The 16,677-nt window shown below is 27.0% G+C and overlaps 1 protein-coding gene across 1 annotated transcript in view; it reads right to left on the bottom strand.

The window, feature by feature from the left end:
- Positions 1-16,677, bottom strand: part of LOC100210106 (elongation factor G, mitochondrial) — a 77,047-nt gene that overhangs the window by 24,384 nt on the left and 35,986 nt on the right. Inside the window, exons 9-14 of the mRNA XM_065788565.1 lie at positions 11,523-11,599; positions 10,695-10,775; positions 10,530-10,603; positions 2,227-2,302; positions 675-812; positions 498-599 (exon numbers count right to left, since the gene is read on the bottom strand). Of these exons, the coding sequence (XP_065644637.1) occupies positions 498-599; positions 675-812; positions 2,227-2,302; positions 10,530-10,603; positions 10,695-10,775; positions 11,523-11,599 (548 nt within the window). The remainder of the gene's footprint in view (positions 1-497; positions 600-674; positions 813-2,226; positions 2,303-10,529; positions 10,604-10,694; positions 10,776-11,522; positions 11,600-16,677) is intronic.

Raw genomic sequence — 16,677 nt, 5'->3', positions numbered from 1 at the left:
TTTTATAAATTTGTGATCAAATATTGTTGAAAAATTTGTACTATTTAAAAAATAAAATGTATTGCCCACAAATTTTTGAACTTAACAAAAATCCTCAAACTTTTGGATGCTACTGTGTGTGTGTGTGTATATATATATATATATATATATATATATATATATATATATATATATATATTCATATATATATATATATATATATATATATATATATATATATATATATATATATATATAAAAACACACACACACAAATATATACATAGAAAGACTCATAATAAAAAGGGTATGACAGGATATGGTATATATACTGTTCTAATAGAAATTAAAAAAAAATTATAATATTATTAAATTATAAAATTATATATATTATTGTAAAGAAATTATAATATTATAAAAAACATTATAAAAAAAATATTATAAAAAAAATTATAATATAAATTATAAAATTATATATATTATTATAAAGACCAAATGATACAAATATTTTATGCTACCATTGAAATATTTGGACCATTCTCGGATACAAAAGTGTCACCAGATGAACAATCTACACCAAAAAGAGCACATATGTCACCAGCTTGTGTTGATGTAATGTCCTAAAGAAGAGCAATACTATAAAAAAATATTATTTAAAAAAAGTTTAAATAAATTTCAAATTTCATAACACCTACCTGCATTACATTTGCATGCATTTGAATTATTCTAGGAACTTTGACTTTTTTTTTAGTGCGTGTGTTTACAATCATATCTCCTTTTGCTAACTGGCCTTGGTATGAACGCATATATGTAAGCTGCCCATAATTACCAGCCTAAATAATAATAACTTAATGTAAAGGTTATATATAACTATATAATATATAAAAATTATATATATAAATACTTATATGTGTATATACACCATATCTATTGTATATACATTAATGTGAATATACACATATAGGCATTATTTTTGTGATAATATATAAATTAGAGGTGTTAACTTAGATAGTTAATACTATAAACATTTATTTACCCTTGAAATACCTTTCACTAACGTCATAACATTAAAAACCAGAAACAATTGAATCCACAATATAACTTTGTGTCAATTTTTCGTTAAACATATAGAGACCACAATCTACTGTATTACAAACTGTGACTTGTGTGAAAAAGTTTATTCAATAGATATTAAAATAAGTCATGTCTACCAACTTCAAAGTACACCAAATATTTTATGCAAATAAAGTTTACATTGTAATTTTTTAATCTAGGACAGGTTTAGATTTTTAGTTTTATTTCTACTTTTTAACTATTTGGAAATTTTAAACAAATTTTGAACGAATTTTTATTTCTACTTTTTAACCATTTGGAAATTTTAAACAAATTTTAAACGAACTTTGCGGCATACACAATTCCACCAGGCTGGACTAATGAAACATGGAATTCATGTGATTGCTGTCCTAAAGCTTGTATAGAGGCAAATTGTTCTTGCAAGATTAGTTTTACTACACTAACAGAAATCAATTTTGTTTATTTAAAAAAATAAAAGATTGTGCTAGCTAAAAAAATATGATATTGATGAAAAAAAAGATGATGCAGATGAAAAAAAAAGATAATGTCAATGAAAAACTTAAAATGTATTATATATATACATTCCTAGTATGTTACAAATAGCTGTTACTGGGTATAAAGTGACATATTTTGTTGTGTGAATCCCACACAACATAATTGTAGATGAAATTAACTTTGATATGTCATCGTTAGAATTTATTTAAGAAATTTATTGTTATAAAGATTACTATTTAAAATTATTTTTTAGCAACTAATTGACTTGGATGACAATGTTTTCAAAACATTTGTAAAAATCTATTATTAATTCTATTTACTGAATTATTTTGTTTTGAACTTTTCCTTCTATTCTTAAAGTATGAGTTGAAAATATAATGAAATTATAAATTACTTTGAATTTAGACAATATCAGAAAATTGCAAGCTTTACAAGGTGTTGTCTTATTTTATAATTTTTTTTTTGTACAAAAATCTAACAAATATATATTTTTATACCATTTATAAGAAATGTGATAACAAAGAATTACAACTAGCATATTATTTTCACAATAATAATGCTATTTTTATTCTGGATTATTATGCCTAGAAATATTATAGCTTAAAATCATGGACTTAAAAAGTTTATAATTGACTGGAGTATATATCTCACTACTGACAGAACAACTGCATTACTCACCTCTAGCTTAAAGGCTAACCCAACATATGGCTTTTCAGATGATCCAGAAGAATCAAGTAATATTTTTTCTTCATTGCTATAATAAATTATTAAAAACAAAATTTATTTAAATCTAAAAAAAAAAAAAAAAGTTTATATTTTCAAGTACAACCTTAGTGTTTTATGAAATGCTTTCTAACTTAAGACTTTCTTATATTATAATAAAATCAGTTTATTATGATTAAATATAAGTTATTAAGAGCCATTATCTAAGAAAAATATGCAAATTCTGGAAGTGATATCTTTAAATTGTCTTTATTTTTAGATTTTGCAGAAAATAATAAAATTAGAGCTCCGTGAAATTTTTTTTTTAAATTCCTAATAATCTGGGAGATATTGGGTCCTGAAATTTAGCCCATTGTTTAAAAATATTTGTGCATGGAGTGCAATACTACTTTGAATTGGAATTTTAGCAACATGAATTTAAGAGATACTTTTCTGCTTCTCTGGGTCAAATTTTTACAGTAAAAATAAAAACTCAATATGGTTTCACTTCCTGTTGCCTTGAAATCACTGTCCCAAAAAGCTAAATTTGAAATTTTACACATACTTTGAACACTAGTATCTCCTAAGGCCATAACTTGCACATAAATTTCTTAATTATTTTTGAAAACCATTAAGATATACAATAATTAGAAAAAAAAAATCATGTGCATGCAAGAGCCTGGGACAGAGTAAGCTGCCAAAAATGGGTTTTTACGGTTAGTGCGCTTTGTTAGATTACCTATAACAATTGTGGTCTTAAGTCTGCTATGAAATGTATTAGTTGTTTGGTTTCCTTATGCACATTTTTTTTTTTTAGATATCTTCTGATATCTAAAAAAAAAATCCATATGTTCAACCAATAAAAAGCCTACAGAAGTTCTAGAGGTCTTATTTTGCGATATTTTGAATTCATAAAATACCCTAACAATGGTATAGATATGCTTAACAACAACTACTTTACATTGTGAATAATCAGTACTCTAATTAAAAATTAAGATAAAAGACATTTATACAACAGAACTCTACAAGAGCACTTGATAAAAATTATTTTCTAAGCTTTTTTAATGACAGAAAGAACCAAACATCAAACAGTTTGAAGTGTTTATATCATTGTTAAAACAATGATATAAACTTCATATAAAAGTTTTTTAAATAAAAAAAGGAATATGAAAAACACTTTTTAATAAACAAAATAAAGTTTAAAATAAGTTTATCAATTGCCAAACTGAATTTTCACATTGTCAATACTGTTTTTTAAGAGAGAATAGTCCCTTTTTGATTAGTTGGTATTGGTGCACCAATCATTCAAACTATGTCAAAAGATGAATATTGGAGGAAATTTTCTTTGGTTGGCCACTTGAAATAGTTCTTTCCAAGTGCAGTGGAATATTCTATATGAGAAACATAAACATTATCGTCATTGACCATATGGTTGAGTTAAAAATAAAACAACTTCTAATCATTATGATGCTTGATGCTTCCTGAATATTTCTTACATTTAAATAATGTAATTAATAAATTAATAATTACAGATCTTAAAATAAAATATTATAGTGTTACATTGTACAGGTAAAAGGATCTCAGAATGTTAGGTGTTTTTTAAGATCCTGCTAAGCTCCAAATATTTGAGCATATACTTTGTTTTCACTTTTATGAGTTAAAGTAATACTCCGGTTAGATTGCCAAAATGTTTTAATAATTTTATGCTATAGTTTTCATGTCTTTAGATAAATATTTAGGACATTGTTTTTTCATTAGGGACTTCAGAATGTCAGGTATTGTAGTATTGTTGCCAATATTGCTTAGGGAGTCATGAATTTCTGCATAAATTATTTATTTTCCATGCTGAATATATTTTTAAATGTTTGGTTCACTTATCTTTTATACTTTTTACATTCCACCACACAATGCTAGGTTAAGGGACCTCAGAACGCTAGGAAAATGAAAGTTAATTAAAAAGAAAAAAGAAAAGTTATTTGCATTTAATTTCATCTTGACGTTATGAAATGAATATTCTGCTTCGTCACGAAACCTCATTCAAAACACAGTAGTTTAGTGTGTTTTCTTTGCTTTCGAAAAAATAAATAAATTAAACTAAAGTGCGTTTACTAAAGTAAAGCGCAAGTACAAAAGTGTGTTTTGATATTCCTTTCAGTAAAGAAAAAATAAGAAATGGGAAAGTTCTTTAGAATTAAACCAACAAGCAAATCAAGATGCAATGTTCTAAGAGATGTCATAATGATGAAAAGTAAGCAGTTAGAGGAAGCAGTTGAGTGGTACCGAATCAACAATAAACGTGGTTGGGCTGCAATCAATTTAGGAAAATTTCCACTAATTAAAGATCTTAGAACAATTAATAAACGAATTGATGGTGTCATTGTAACTGGAAACAAGAAGGAATATTGTTCAATTTTTACAAAAGTTGAAGAAGAGTCGTTATTCTGTTGTATAAGAAACAAGAATAGGTAATATCTACACATAATTGAGAAATGAAACATTTTTTTTATAAACTGTAATAAAATTCTGGCTTTTTAATATTGTTCATTAAGAAAACTAAACTTATACTACTTAGTTTTCTTGTATTATTATTTCAATAACTCATTTATGTGCCTCCAAGGTTTGAACGAGTCGGAGTTGAAAAGGATAATGTTTAATGTTTTGGAAGTAAGAAAGCAAGCCTGTAGAAACCTTCGTGGACGTCAGTTCACCAAGCTATCACCAAATGCTCAACAAGCACTCCAAATAAAAAAGCTTAGCAAGTCTTTTTGAAAGCATTGGGACGCAAAATATCAAAAGTACATAACCAAAAAGAGACAAGGAACTGTATCCATGAATCGTGCGCTTAACTGTACAAAAGCAATGGCATGTAATGAATTAGCTGAAGAACTTTCAATGAATTAGCTCAATGAATTAGCTGAAGAACTTTCATTGATGCAAATCAATTAGAAATGTGTATGTGGTGTATGGCAGGGATATATAGATACCACTAGAATTTACAGCCATGATGAAATCCCCCAGTTTATAAACTATGGAGTTGATGGTACTCCAAATGGTTTAGTGTATGCTGGAAGAGGGGAAAGTTGTCAAAAGATGATAAGAGAAAATAGAGAATGCGTAACTATGCATCCTTTTGTTTCCTTTGGAGGAGATATAGCAATGTGCCAAATCATATTCAAGGGAAAAGGGATTAGTGCCCACATGGCTTCAAAAGAAGCAGTTATACGTATTCCAAATCTTCTAATCTCCACAAATGAGAGTGAAAGTCAGGATCACAGTACACTTCTATGTGCATATCAAATATTTGACCAATTTTTAGAAAAAAACAATATAAAACAGCCTGTTGTTGTCTTATCTGATGGTCACTCTTCAAGATTTGACAATGATGTATTGACATTCCTAAGAAGCAAAAATATTAGACTTTTCATCACTCCACCTGATACAACTGGCGTTACCCAGCTCCTTGATCAAATCAATCAGAAATTGCACTTTGAGTACAGAAGTGCTAAATCTGTACTTTATTCTCTGTTTATGACAACCAACAGAGTTTCATGAATATACTTGCAGAGTTATGGCCAGAGTGGGCATCAAAACAAACAATCATAAATGCAGGTAAAAAATTTGGCATTTCAAGCGGAGGACAAAGTGTTAAGTAGATGCAAGAAGATAAGTTTTTACGAGCTGAGCTGTGTATCATGAAAATACCGAAAAAGATCATATATCAACACCAGTAACAGTTTCATCTCCAAAAGATGTTCGCTGTGGCTCAGCAAGATATCAGAAACATAAATACGAGAGTGCCTTGGAAGCTTATCAAACAATATCTGATAAATCAATATCACTTGAAGAATTATCTAACTTGTTGCCTGTAACCAAAGTAACACCTAAATTGAAAAAAGAAAATGTTACCCAGGTTCACGGCTCAATGGAGGGGAAAAAAATATTGGAAACAGTTTCTTTAATCAAGGAAGACAAAGCCATAAAGTAGAAAGCAAATAAAGAAAGGAAATCCAGGCTGCAACAACAAATTGAGGCATTCTATAAATGTAAGGAAGAGTGTACATGTGAAAAGTATGTTTGCGCAGCAAATAAACTTTGAGAATGCTTGTGTTGCCATAATGTTTTGAAACCTACATGTAGTAAAGCATCATGCCGAGGTAAAACAGGCTTAAAACCGAATATGATTAAACCCTTTTGTGAAATAGGACCCAAAAAATGCCTACAGTTTGAGTCTGATAACATTGAAAACTTTATTCCTATAACTGATTTTATCTAGAATACAACCTAGCATTTTCTATTTGCCTCTTTTTGAATTAAAGTTTACCTAGATCTTATTTTTATATTTTTTGTTCATTACATTTTTTTTAAGTTGGTTAATGTTATAAAAAAAAATGATAAAAAGTAATAACTTAAGTTTGTAATATAGTTTTTGATTTGGTACCTCAAAACGTTAGGCGCAGCACCTCAAAATGCTAGGTATTTAAAAAAGCGATTTTAACAAAATTGGATTTATTCTGCGCACGCATCTTTTTAGCTCTGTTTTTGGAGTCTTAAGGCAACATTTCTGATAAGGTTCTGCAAACTTATTTTCAAAAAGAATTGAAATATTTATAATTATTAAAAAAAAATAAGTTTATTGCTTATAGACTATTTTCAGTGTCTTCGTAATTTAGATTATTTTGTAAGGATTATATGTAATATTTTTTTGTTTATGACTTAACATTATATTCTTTAATCAGATTATTCAATGCTTTTAGAATTTAATGAAAAAAATCGAGTTCTATGCTGGTTTAATTCAAACCTGACATTCTGAGGTCCCACTGCATTCTGAGGTCCTTTTACCTGTACTACATTTTGAATTATTGCAGGATACCATTGCATATTATGTTTAATAAGAACCCAATCACCAATTTAAATATCAGTAACGCCTTTTCTACAAGCTGAATATCGTTATTTAAATTATTATTGTTATTTTGAGTTGCATATCTCGCATCATAAGTTGCATCAACCCTGTTATCAGTTAGATTAAACTCTTCACAAAACTGGTTACCAGCTTTCCTGCCCTTTTTTGTTTACTTTATCTAAAAAAATATACTTGAAACATGAAGGAAATTGCAAAATATTTATCATAAGTCCCAAGAAAAGTGTAAAGTCACATTTTATATAGTTTATATAGAAACTTTGGTTATTAGTAAATATAAAAGTTAATTTACTTGCCTAGAGAATAATGATCGAACTTGTTGAGTTGTCACATATTCACTTGGCTTTAACTTTGTCCTGAGCTGCTGGTGCTCATTATCTTCCCACTTTCTTCTTTCGGACATTTACATCTGCATTAACAATGTTTTTTGCTTTGAAGAATATCTGAACACTTTTCTTCTTGGTAATGCCCATCCAGTGATGTTTGTGAAGTTTTCAATCCTTTTTTAAATGACATAATGGGATAATATAGAAGATAACCAGAAGAATTTAGGCTCAAGATTTTCATTTTGTTTATATAAGATAGTCTTGCTATGTCTACCATAGATTTATGGTAGATGCTTCCATAATAAGATAATGGATTATCTGATTTTGTATGAAGATTTTTTAAACAAGGAAAATCATTTTTAACTTTTGCCAAAATAACATCAGCGAGACAGAGTACATCAACAAGGGTTTACTCACATCTATATAAAGTAGTAAAATAATTTTTTTTCCTCGTTTAATTATTTTCTTTGAAGAAGAAGACATTAACATGTCATTTTTTTTCTTTCCAAAATACTCTTTTGGCCTTCACAGAATTTAGCGAAAAAAAATTTACGAAAAAAATCTCTCAGCCAAAACCCAGTTTCCTCATAAAGTTGCTCAAAAGCAATTGTTAATGATTGACTAAAGATAGTATTACAAATGATTGTCCTAAGGGAATTACTTGTGTTGCAATCAATAATGATTGCTTAAAACGAATATAAAAATGATTGTCCTGGGTGAATTGGTTGGGTAGAAATCATTACAGTCATTAACACAAATATCACACCAAATCAGTAGTCATATTAAAAATATATTTTTCCCTTACTTTGGATATTATACTTTTACTACCACATTACTTGAACCTATTGTTAAGTATTTTGTTACATTTAAAAAGTTACATTAGTTGTTATTAGTTACTAAGGTATTAGTTACTAGGGTAACTATTGTAAGTTCAAAATGTGGCAAAATAAGACTACTTCTAAGACTTTTCAGATATTGGAAAATTTGTGTATAAGGAAACCAAATAACTAATACATTTCATGACAGGCCACGATTGTTATTGGTAATCTAACAAAACCAATCAACTGCAAAAATTTATTTTTGGCAGCTTATTCCTTCCCAGGCTCTTGCACTCACATAATTTTTTGTAAAAAATGATTTTATGCCTTAGTGGCTTTCAATAACAATTAAGGAATTTATGTACAAGTTATGGCTTTAGGAGATATTAATGCTCAAAGTACCTGTAAAGTTTCAAATTTAGCGGTTATGAACTGTGATTTCTAGACAACAAAAAAAGAAGCCATATTGAATTTTTATTTTTACTGTAGAAATCTACTCAGAGTAGCAGAAAAATAAAAAAGGAGTGTGTCTCTCAATTTCATGTTGCTGAAATTCCCCTTCAAAGTAGAATTGCACTCCATGCATAATTATTTTTACAAAATGGGCTAAATTTTGGGACCTTATATCTCCCCAATTAATAGGATTTTTTGAATTTGAATTTCCTTTAAATTAGGGAGATATTTTAAAAAAATTCAAAAGTGACCTGATTTCATTTATTTTTACAAAATATCTAAAAATGAAGACAATTCGAAGACATCACTTTCAAACTTTTTCTCCTCAGATAATGGCTCTTAAGTTAACAGAAATAAAATCTAAAATCAAAAAACAACAGCAACAACTACAACAACAAAAAATGATATAACAAAGTAAATAAATTATGAAATATTATTGACTACTTTATTTAAAAAAAAATTTAAGCTTAAATTAAAATGAAAAACCAGCTTCATTATTTGTAAAAGTAAAATACTAGATTAAATAGATCTTTTGTCGAATGTCAAAAATACAGGAATACACTGCAAAACGCAAAAATGCATTTACAAAAGAATTAGAGGCACAAAAAAAAAAGTGCAATAAAATTATAAAGTTCAGGCAACGTTAAAGAATCATCTCAAGATATGGTATTGATATTGATAAAACTACTTAAAACACATCATTCAAAAGAAAAGTTAGCAAATGAAGAGACCAAAGACAAAGATTTTCCCTACAAAAAAATGGATATAGAGAAATCTTCACATACAACAATTGATTAAAGCAATTCAAATTTTTAATTGCAATCATTAAAGATAAATAATAAATCAATACTTTGTTGCTTCAAACAATAGAACATGATTTAAATAAACTTTGTGATTATTTTAATAAAATGAGACAATAATGGACAGCATACAGCAAACACAATAATGCACAGCATACATCAAACATGATAATGAACAGTATACAGCAAACACGATAATGGACAGCATACAGCGAACAAGATAATGGAAAACATATGCAAACACGATAATAGATGCATACAGCAAAAATTGAAAAATGGAGTAAAATCCTAAAAACATGAGCATTGATGAATATACAACAATAAGAGAAAGGCAATTTTTATGTGAGATTCTTTATAATGGTGATTATCTGGTTTTGGCATTAATATGGCCAAAGATGTTATTGGGTTATTGCTAGATGCTAGAAAATTTTCAAAAACTGTAAGACACAATGCATTGCATTAAACCAACATCAATGAATGTAAAATGTTTATATTCTGTATGCATTATTTTTTCCACCAAAATATTCGATAATTTATTTATATTTGCTATTTACTCATATATTTATTCATATAAGTGGTAAAATAAAATTAAACTACAAACATTTTTTATTTGTAAAATTTGAAAATAACTATAAACAGTAAAATTAGTTTGTAACAGCTGTTTTTTTAAGAGTTTTTTTGAAAAAGATCATCTTTGAAAATTCCTACATATTACTAGTACAAATATATACATATGATATACTTATATTATATAGCATACTATTACAATATTAAGTAAATATTATAATATATATAGTTATATATTATTATACTATAAACAAAATAAAAAAACAAAGAAAAAACAAAATTCAACTAAACATTTTTTTTGTGTGTCAGGGTCAAAGACTTTCTTCACTGAGTTAGCTACAACAGCCTACCATGTTAATAAACCTAATTAAGTACTACTAAGTTTCTCTTAACTTACTTTGAAGCATCCAAAGCATAATTGCATTTTTCTTTTGGATGAGGTAAGTAGTCCACTATACCATCAAGCATTGTCTACAAATATTTTAATAAACTAACTTAAAAAACAAAATTAAAAAAAAGTTAAATATTTAATATAAAGACAATAATTATATTAAACAATTACTTGAACCCCTTTATTCTTAAGTGCAGAACCAAGCAAGATAGGAGTAAATGTCCTGCTGATTGTTGCTCTTCTTATTGCAGCCTTAAATTATAAAATTAAAATAATATTTTTATCTAATTAATAACTAACAAAATTTTCTATGGTCAAACCCTGGATAATTCAAACAAAATTTAAAACTCTATGCAATATGTATGCAAGTAAAACCCTGGATAATTCAAACATTATTAAGTGGAGCCATTTAAAAATTTTTTTTTCAGATAACACAAACTTTTCATATCTATAATAATAAAATTAAAACGACTTGACTAAATAAGACAATAAAAAGTAAAATATACTTTGATAACTTTTTAAAAAAGAAGCCTATAGCTGTAAGATGGAATTTAAAAATCAAATAATAATTTTTTATTATTTGATGTAATCAGCCCTTGGAATTAGAAAAAATATGGTCGGCAATAATTTGCTGACTTCAATCTGTGTGAGGCCGGCATCATGACCATAAAACATAGAAGCGAGGTCAGCAATTTTTTGCTGATCTCAAACACTTCTAGGTTGGCAGTTAGGTCGACATTGCCGAATACCGAACCTAATTCTGAGGATTGGATGTAATTGTATTTCCACTTTTTTTCTGTAATCTTTTTTTTTTTCATGAATAAACTCAACACAGAATATTTACAGGATACTTGTTTTATTAACTCAAATTTAGCAACATAAAACTATTGTAAAAAACGTAAAACAACTAAACAAAAGTTGTAAACAAAGAGTAAATTTAACTTTAAAAAAAGCTGCATTTAATTCCATTATTACTTTAATAACAATTTAGTTAATTACCTTTAATTCTTCATTTGATGGCTTTCTTTCTTGTAAAAAAATCTCTCCAAGTATCTCATCAGCATTTACAACTGCTTCTAAAATACAATATAAAAAAAACTACATAGCTTTTATTATAAATGTATATGTTGTTATGAACACAAAGGAACAATTTATTAAACTGCTTAAGTAGTGATACAAGAGAGGTTTTGTTTAACAAAAAATTTCAAACAAACTTTAATTATTCAAATTACTCAAATTAAACAAAATTAAGTACTTATTTTTAGTGACAAAAGAGTTAGACTTATGTGGAAAGAAGTGAACAAAATTATCATGTGTGAATGTGATCAGTGTAATTAATAACAAATACATGACATTTTTATTTAAAATTATTGTAATTTTAGCATTTAGTGATACTTTGTATCTGTTGATTAATATTTAAAAAACTTCCATGTATTATTTCATTTTTTTGTATTTTTTTTTATTCAGATAAGTTTATTGATTAAATGAGGATAATAATTTTTTTTTATATTTTAATTTTTTTATTTTTAGCATCATTAAAATTTTTGTTTGGTAAAGTTATGGATAATTTTTTATTAAATTTATTTAAAAAAATAAAACTAATAATTAACTGATTTTACATTATTATAATATGTAATATTTTTAAATTGGAAAAATAATAAATTATTTTTTAACAAATTATGTTCACAAATTTTTTTGTTTTGTTTTAAATTTATTAAGTTGTTGTTAAGTTGTTAAATCTTATTTTACTAGTTAAAGTTATATTTAGCTTTTTAAGAACTTACTGTTGTATTGTCTCGCTTATATCAGTTAAATTTTACTAAGTTTTAAGTATTACTAATTTTAATAAGTTAATATTAAAAAAAATATATTATGAAACTAAAATTAAGTAAAATATGATATATAATCTTTAATAAATATATTATAAATGTTTCTATCACCTTGATTCTAATTATGTCCTGCCTATTTTTATTTATTATGTTGCTTATAATCTTATTGACATTTCAGTGATATATTATCTTATTGACAGTTCTGTGATATATTATCTTATTGACAGTCCTGTGATATATTATCTTATTGACAGTCCTGTGATATATTAAATTTTAAATATTTTTTTATTTGGACAAATTTAGAATTTAAAACAAAATAAATTTTCAAGATTTCAAATTAGACAAAATAAAGATAAAATTAGAGATCTGACTTTTAAAAGATTGAAACTTGAAAATCTTTTGAGTTAACATTTTGTAAAGATAATAAGGTCAGTGTGGTCAGGCAAGATGCAAATTAATCATCTGCAAAATGTACGAAATGCTGATAGATGAGCTAAAAATAATACTAACCCAAATGAGGACAGTGTGGTTAGACAACATAAAATTAACCATCTACAAAATGTACTAATACTGCTAAACTGAAAAACTTGACTGAAAATATTAAGAGTATAATCATGTAGAGGGAGAACTTTTCCAAAGGCTACTCAGAAAGCTGTTCAATTGTTAAAAAAGATATTTAGAGATGTTAAACAAGATGATTATGCTCATGCCAATTTAACACCTACTGTGATATCACTGTCATTCAATAAAGAAATGCTTGTGTTGATTAAAACATATTTAAGTGCTGGTAAAATTGGGACTGACAACCATAATGAAGAAAATATCTTTCCTGTTTAGCTTTGGAACAGCCTAACTCCTTCAGGTATGCCTAAGTGACTAAGTTTTCAAAAACTGTTTCTGGAAAGGTAATACTAAGAGGGTGGGGAGGGGGGTATAAAATCAATATAGAATTTTGGACCCTCCTTAGTAATACTACAGTGCCAGTGCAATTATTGCAATGAAATTACAATTAGCCAAAAATTAAATTGTGTAATCTTGTTAGTCCAGCTACTCTGGAATCTTATGAAGGATCAAGCATTACTGGTGTCTTTAGGAGTAGTTACTCTGATTCAACATCGACCCTATATAAAAAACTAAAGTTAATAGAAAACATATATCAAGTATTAATTCAAATTAAAAGGATGTTGAAACATTTTTTTCGTGTGCAACATTCCATTATATGCTGTAGAAATTTTAGAATTTGAAAAAACTGTAAATTTTTTGAAACATGGTAATCCTCTGAACAGAAAGAAACCTTTAGCAAGTTACTTATTAAAGTTACTTAAATAAAGTTAATGATTAAGTAATTATATCTATGACAAATGAATTTGCAAACAATAGGAGTACTATTACTTTGATATAAGATAGTTGGAGCAGTATCAGATCGATCTATTGCTCACATCGTACATAATGGGAAATCCCAATATTTAATCTTCAGTATAGATGCAAGAAGTAAAAAAAAAAATTAGGGTTTATAAGCAAGATGTAAGTATAATCATTTTGAACTGTACCATAGTAATTTAGTTTAAAAAAACTAAAAATAAAAATGTAAAAATATTCAATTGTCTATTTCCAACAGGTATTTGGCATTTAGTTATTTAGGAGTAATATCCACATTTACTTACATATGAGTGCTCAGTTCATTATGCAGAGAAGCATGTGACACTGAATTTTCTGGCACATTTAATATAAGTTAATAAATACTGAAATCGCCACCACATGTGAGTATTAAATACTGAACTCATCATCAGCCATGTAAGAGTAGTAAATACTGAAATCATCACTAACCATGCGGGATTAATAAATACTGAAATCACCATCAACCACGAGTGAGTAAATATTGTTCATAATACATTACTGAATTGTACTTTAAAGAGTTTTAATTTTTTTTACCCTTCAGGAAATCTCTATTATTAATCAACTAATTAGCTAATTCTAAACTTTAAGGATAGCTTTTACATGATATTAATGAGTTATACCACAACTTTCCTAATGATACATGTTAGAACTCTCAAGTGACTGCTGACTAAAAGACTGTGACTAAAGACCTATATTAAAAATGATGAAATGCTGCAGGTTTTCTGAAAAAGGTGAAAATCTTCAAATCCAACTGTAGGAATGTGAGATTTAGACTAGGTATATATCTATACTTAAAATATTATTCATTAAAAGACTGCAACTATGGCTTCAGCATAATGTTAAACAAAGTTTATAGAATTTTTAAAAAATAATTATATCTATAGCTTCAAAGCAATTCAACATCATTGTCAGATGTATGTAAAATTTGGTTATCTCTTCTGAAGGATGAAGATCTGAAGCCATATTATACTGAATCAAAATTAAAGTATGAAGCAAAGTAATCCTTTCATTTTTTGGCAAAAATGACTGATATGTAATATCAAGGTATTGCCAGCCAAGAACTACAAATCCAAAGCAAAAAATTTAAAGAACATAATTAAAATTATACTTTTTTAACTTTAAAAAGTACTAAAATTAAATATCGCAATAGCCTATTTTAGACTACTAACACAATGGCTGAAAAACAAAGTCCATTAAGGTTTTATATTTCTTATTTACAATATATAAAACAGGAATACACTTTTTTTTTAAGGAAATTTTGTTTTTCAGTATAGAGGAAGAAACTACTGCAGAAACTTGGCTAAGTGATACGTATAACGAATACTTGGATGGATATTATTATAGTACACTAGTGGTACCAGGCAACCGAATTTTGTGAAGGGCGACTAAAAATATTTATTAGATGTAATAAAGTCCGAAATGGCGACTTTTGATTTTATCTGCAGTTCTAGTTTTTTTTTGTTGAAAATTCAAGAATTCTATTAAAAGAAAATTTTAAAAGACATTAAATAAAAATTTCTATTTTGTTTGTAAATCTTTTTTTTTTTTTGAGTTAATTTTTATACAATATTTCAAGGAAATATAGATACCCTCACTGTCAAGTATAATATATATATATATATATATATATATATATATATATATATATATATATATATATATATATATATATATATATATATATCCATTAAAAATAAAACAAAAACAAATCAATGCAATAGTTTCTTTTGATTCAAATATTGAAACATAGGTTTCCAAAAGAAAGTTGTGACGTAACCTCTGACATCCTGATTCAGGCCACTGTCTGAAGGTGCACATTCGTGGTGATGCATTTCAAGGGTTTCCCTACAATTTTTTGAATGCAATTGAAAAAAATACAATTTTTTGAATGCTCCACTATTGCTGAATAACCCCATTTTCCTTCATATGTATTTTTCTAATGTTGGTAAATGTGAGATGAGATTTTTAATTTTGTTTCACCAAAATAACATTTTTTGCAGGAGCGTTCAAGTTTGTACACACCTGGGTAAGAATTTATAGGAAGGGGAGGTTTATTTTTTGTGGTAAGTATATGTTGTAAATTTTTTGGTTTTTAAAGACTGATGTGTAACCTGCTTTTTTGAAAACTTTTTTTAACTTCAGACTAATTCCTGGAATCAGTAAAGTAAAGTTAAAATATTTTTTGATGAAATTGATGAATGTTGAATTTCAATATACTTTTCTTTATCACGTAAATTTTCTTTAGTTGTTTTTATAATATTTTCCAGGCTTTTTTTTTTTAAAACCATTTTCTACAAAAACATCAATTAGAAATAATAACTCTAAAGTAAATTTTGATGTAAAACTAGGATCATTTTTTAATTTCTCAATAAGGACAATTATAGCTACCTTTACTGAGACTGAAGTATATAAATTAATGATATCAAAATACACTAGGATTTCATCTTTGTCAATATTCCATGATTTAGCTAAGCTTACAAATTGTTGAGAATTTTTTAAATGTGTATTGTTCTTATTGAGGATGGGTTGTATCATATCAGTAAAGAATTATGAAATTTTGTATGTAGCCGTTCCAATAGTAAGGACTATTGGAATGGCTGCATACAAAATTTCATTTTGTATGTAGCCGATAACTCCCATTGGGTAGTTTTTTTCAGGCTTGTGGGCTTTTATGACTCCATACAAATGAGGTGGCATAGTATCACTAGGGTAAAGATCTTTATATTCTTTACCCATAAATCGACCTGCTTTATTTAGTTTTATGAGTGTGTTTTGAACTTTACGAATGACTTGGGTAGTTGGATCATAGTTGAGTTTTCTTGTTTTGCTTCCTAAATGTTCATGTATTTAGGCTAAAGCACTATCAAAATTAATTTGCACTAGTCCAGATCCTTTATCGAACATATATATCTTTATATTATTGTCCT

Source organism: Hydra vulgaris, chromosome 01 (genome assembly GCF_038396675.1).
Source record: "Hydra vulgaris chromosome 01, alternate assembly HydraT2T_AEP".
Lineage (NCBI taxonomy): Eukaryota > Metazoa > Cnidaria > Hydrozoa > Anthoathecata > Hydridae > Hydra > Hydra vulgaris.
The sequence above is the reverse complement of the archived record's forward strand: the minus strand, read 5'-3'. Positions and strand labels throughout refer to the sequence as shown.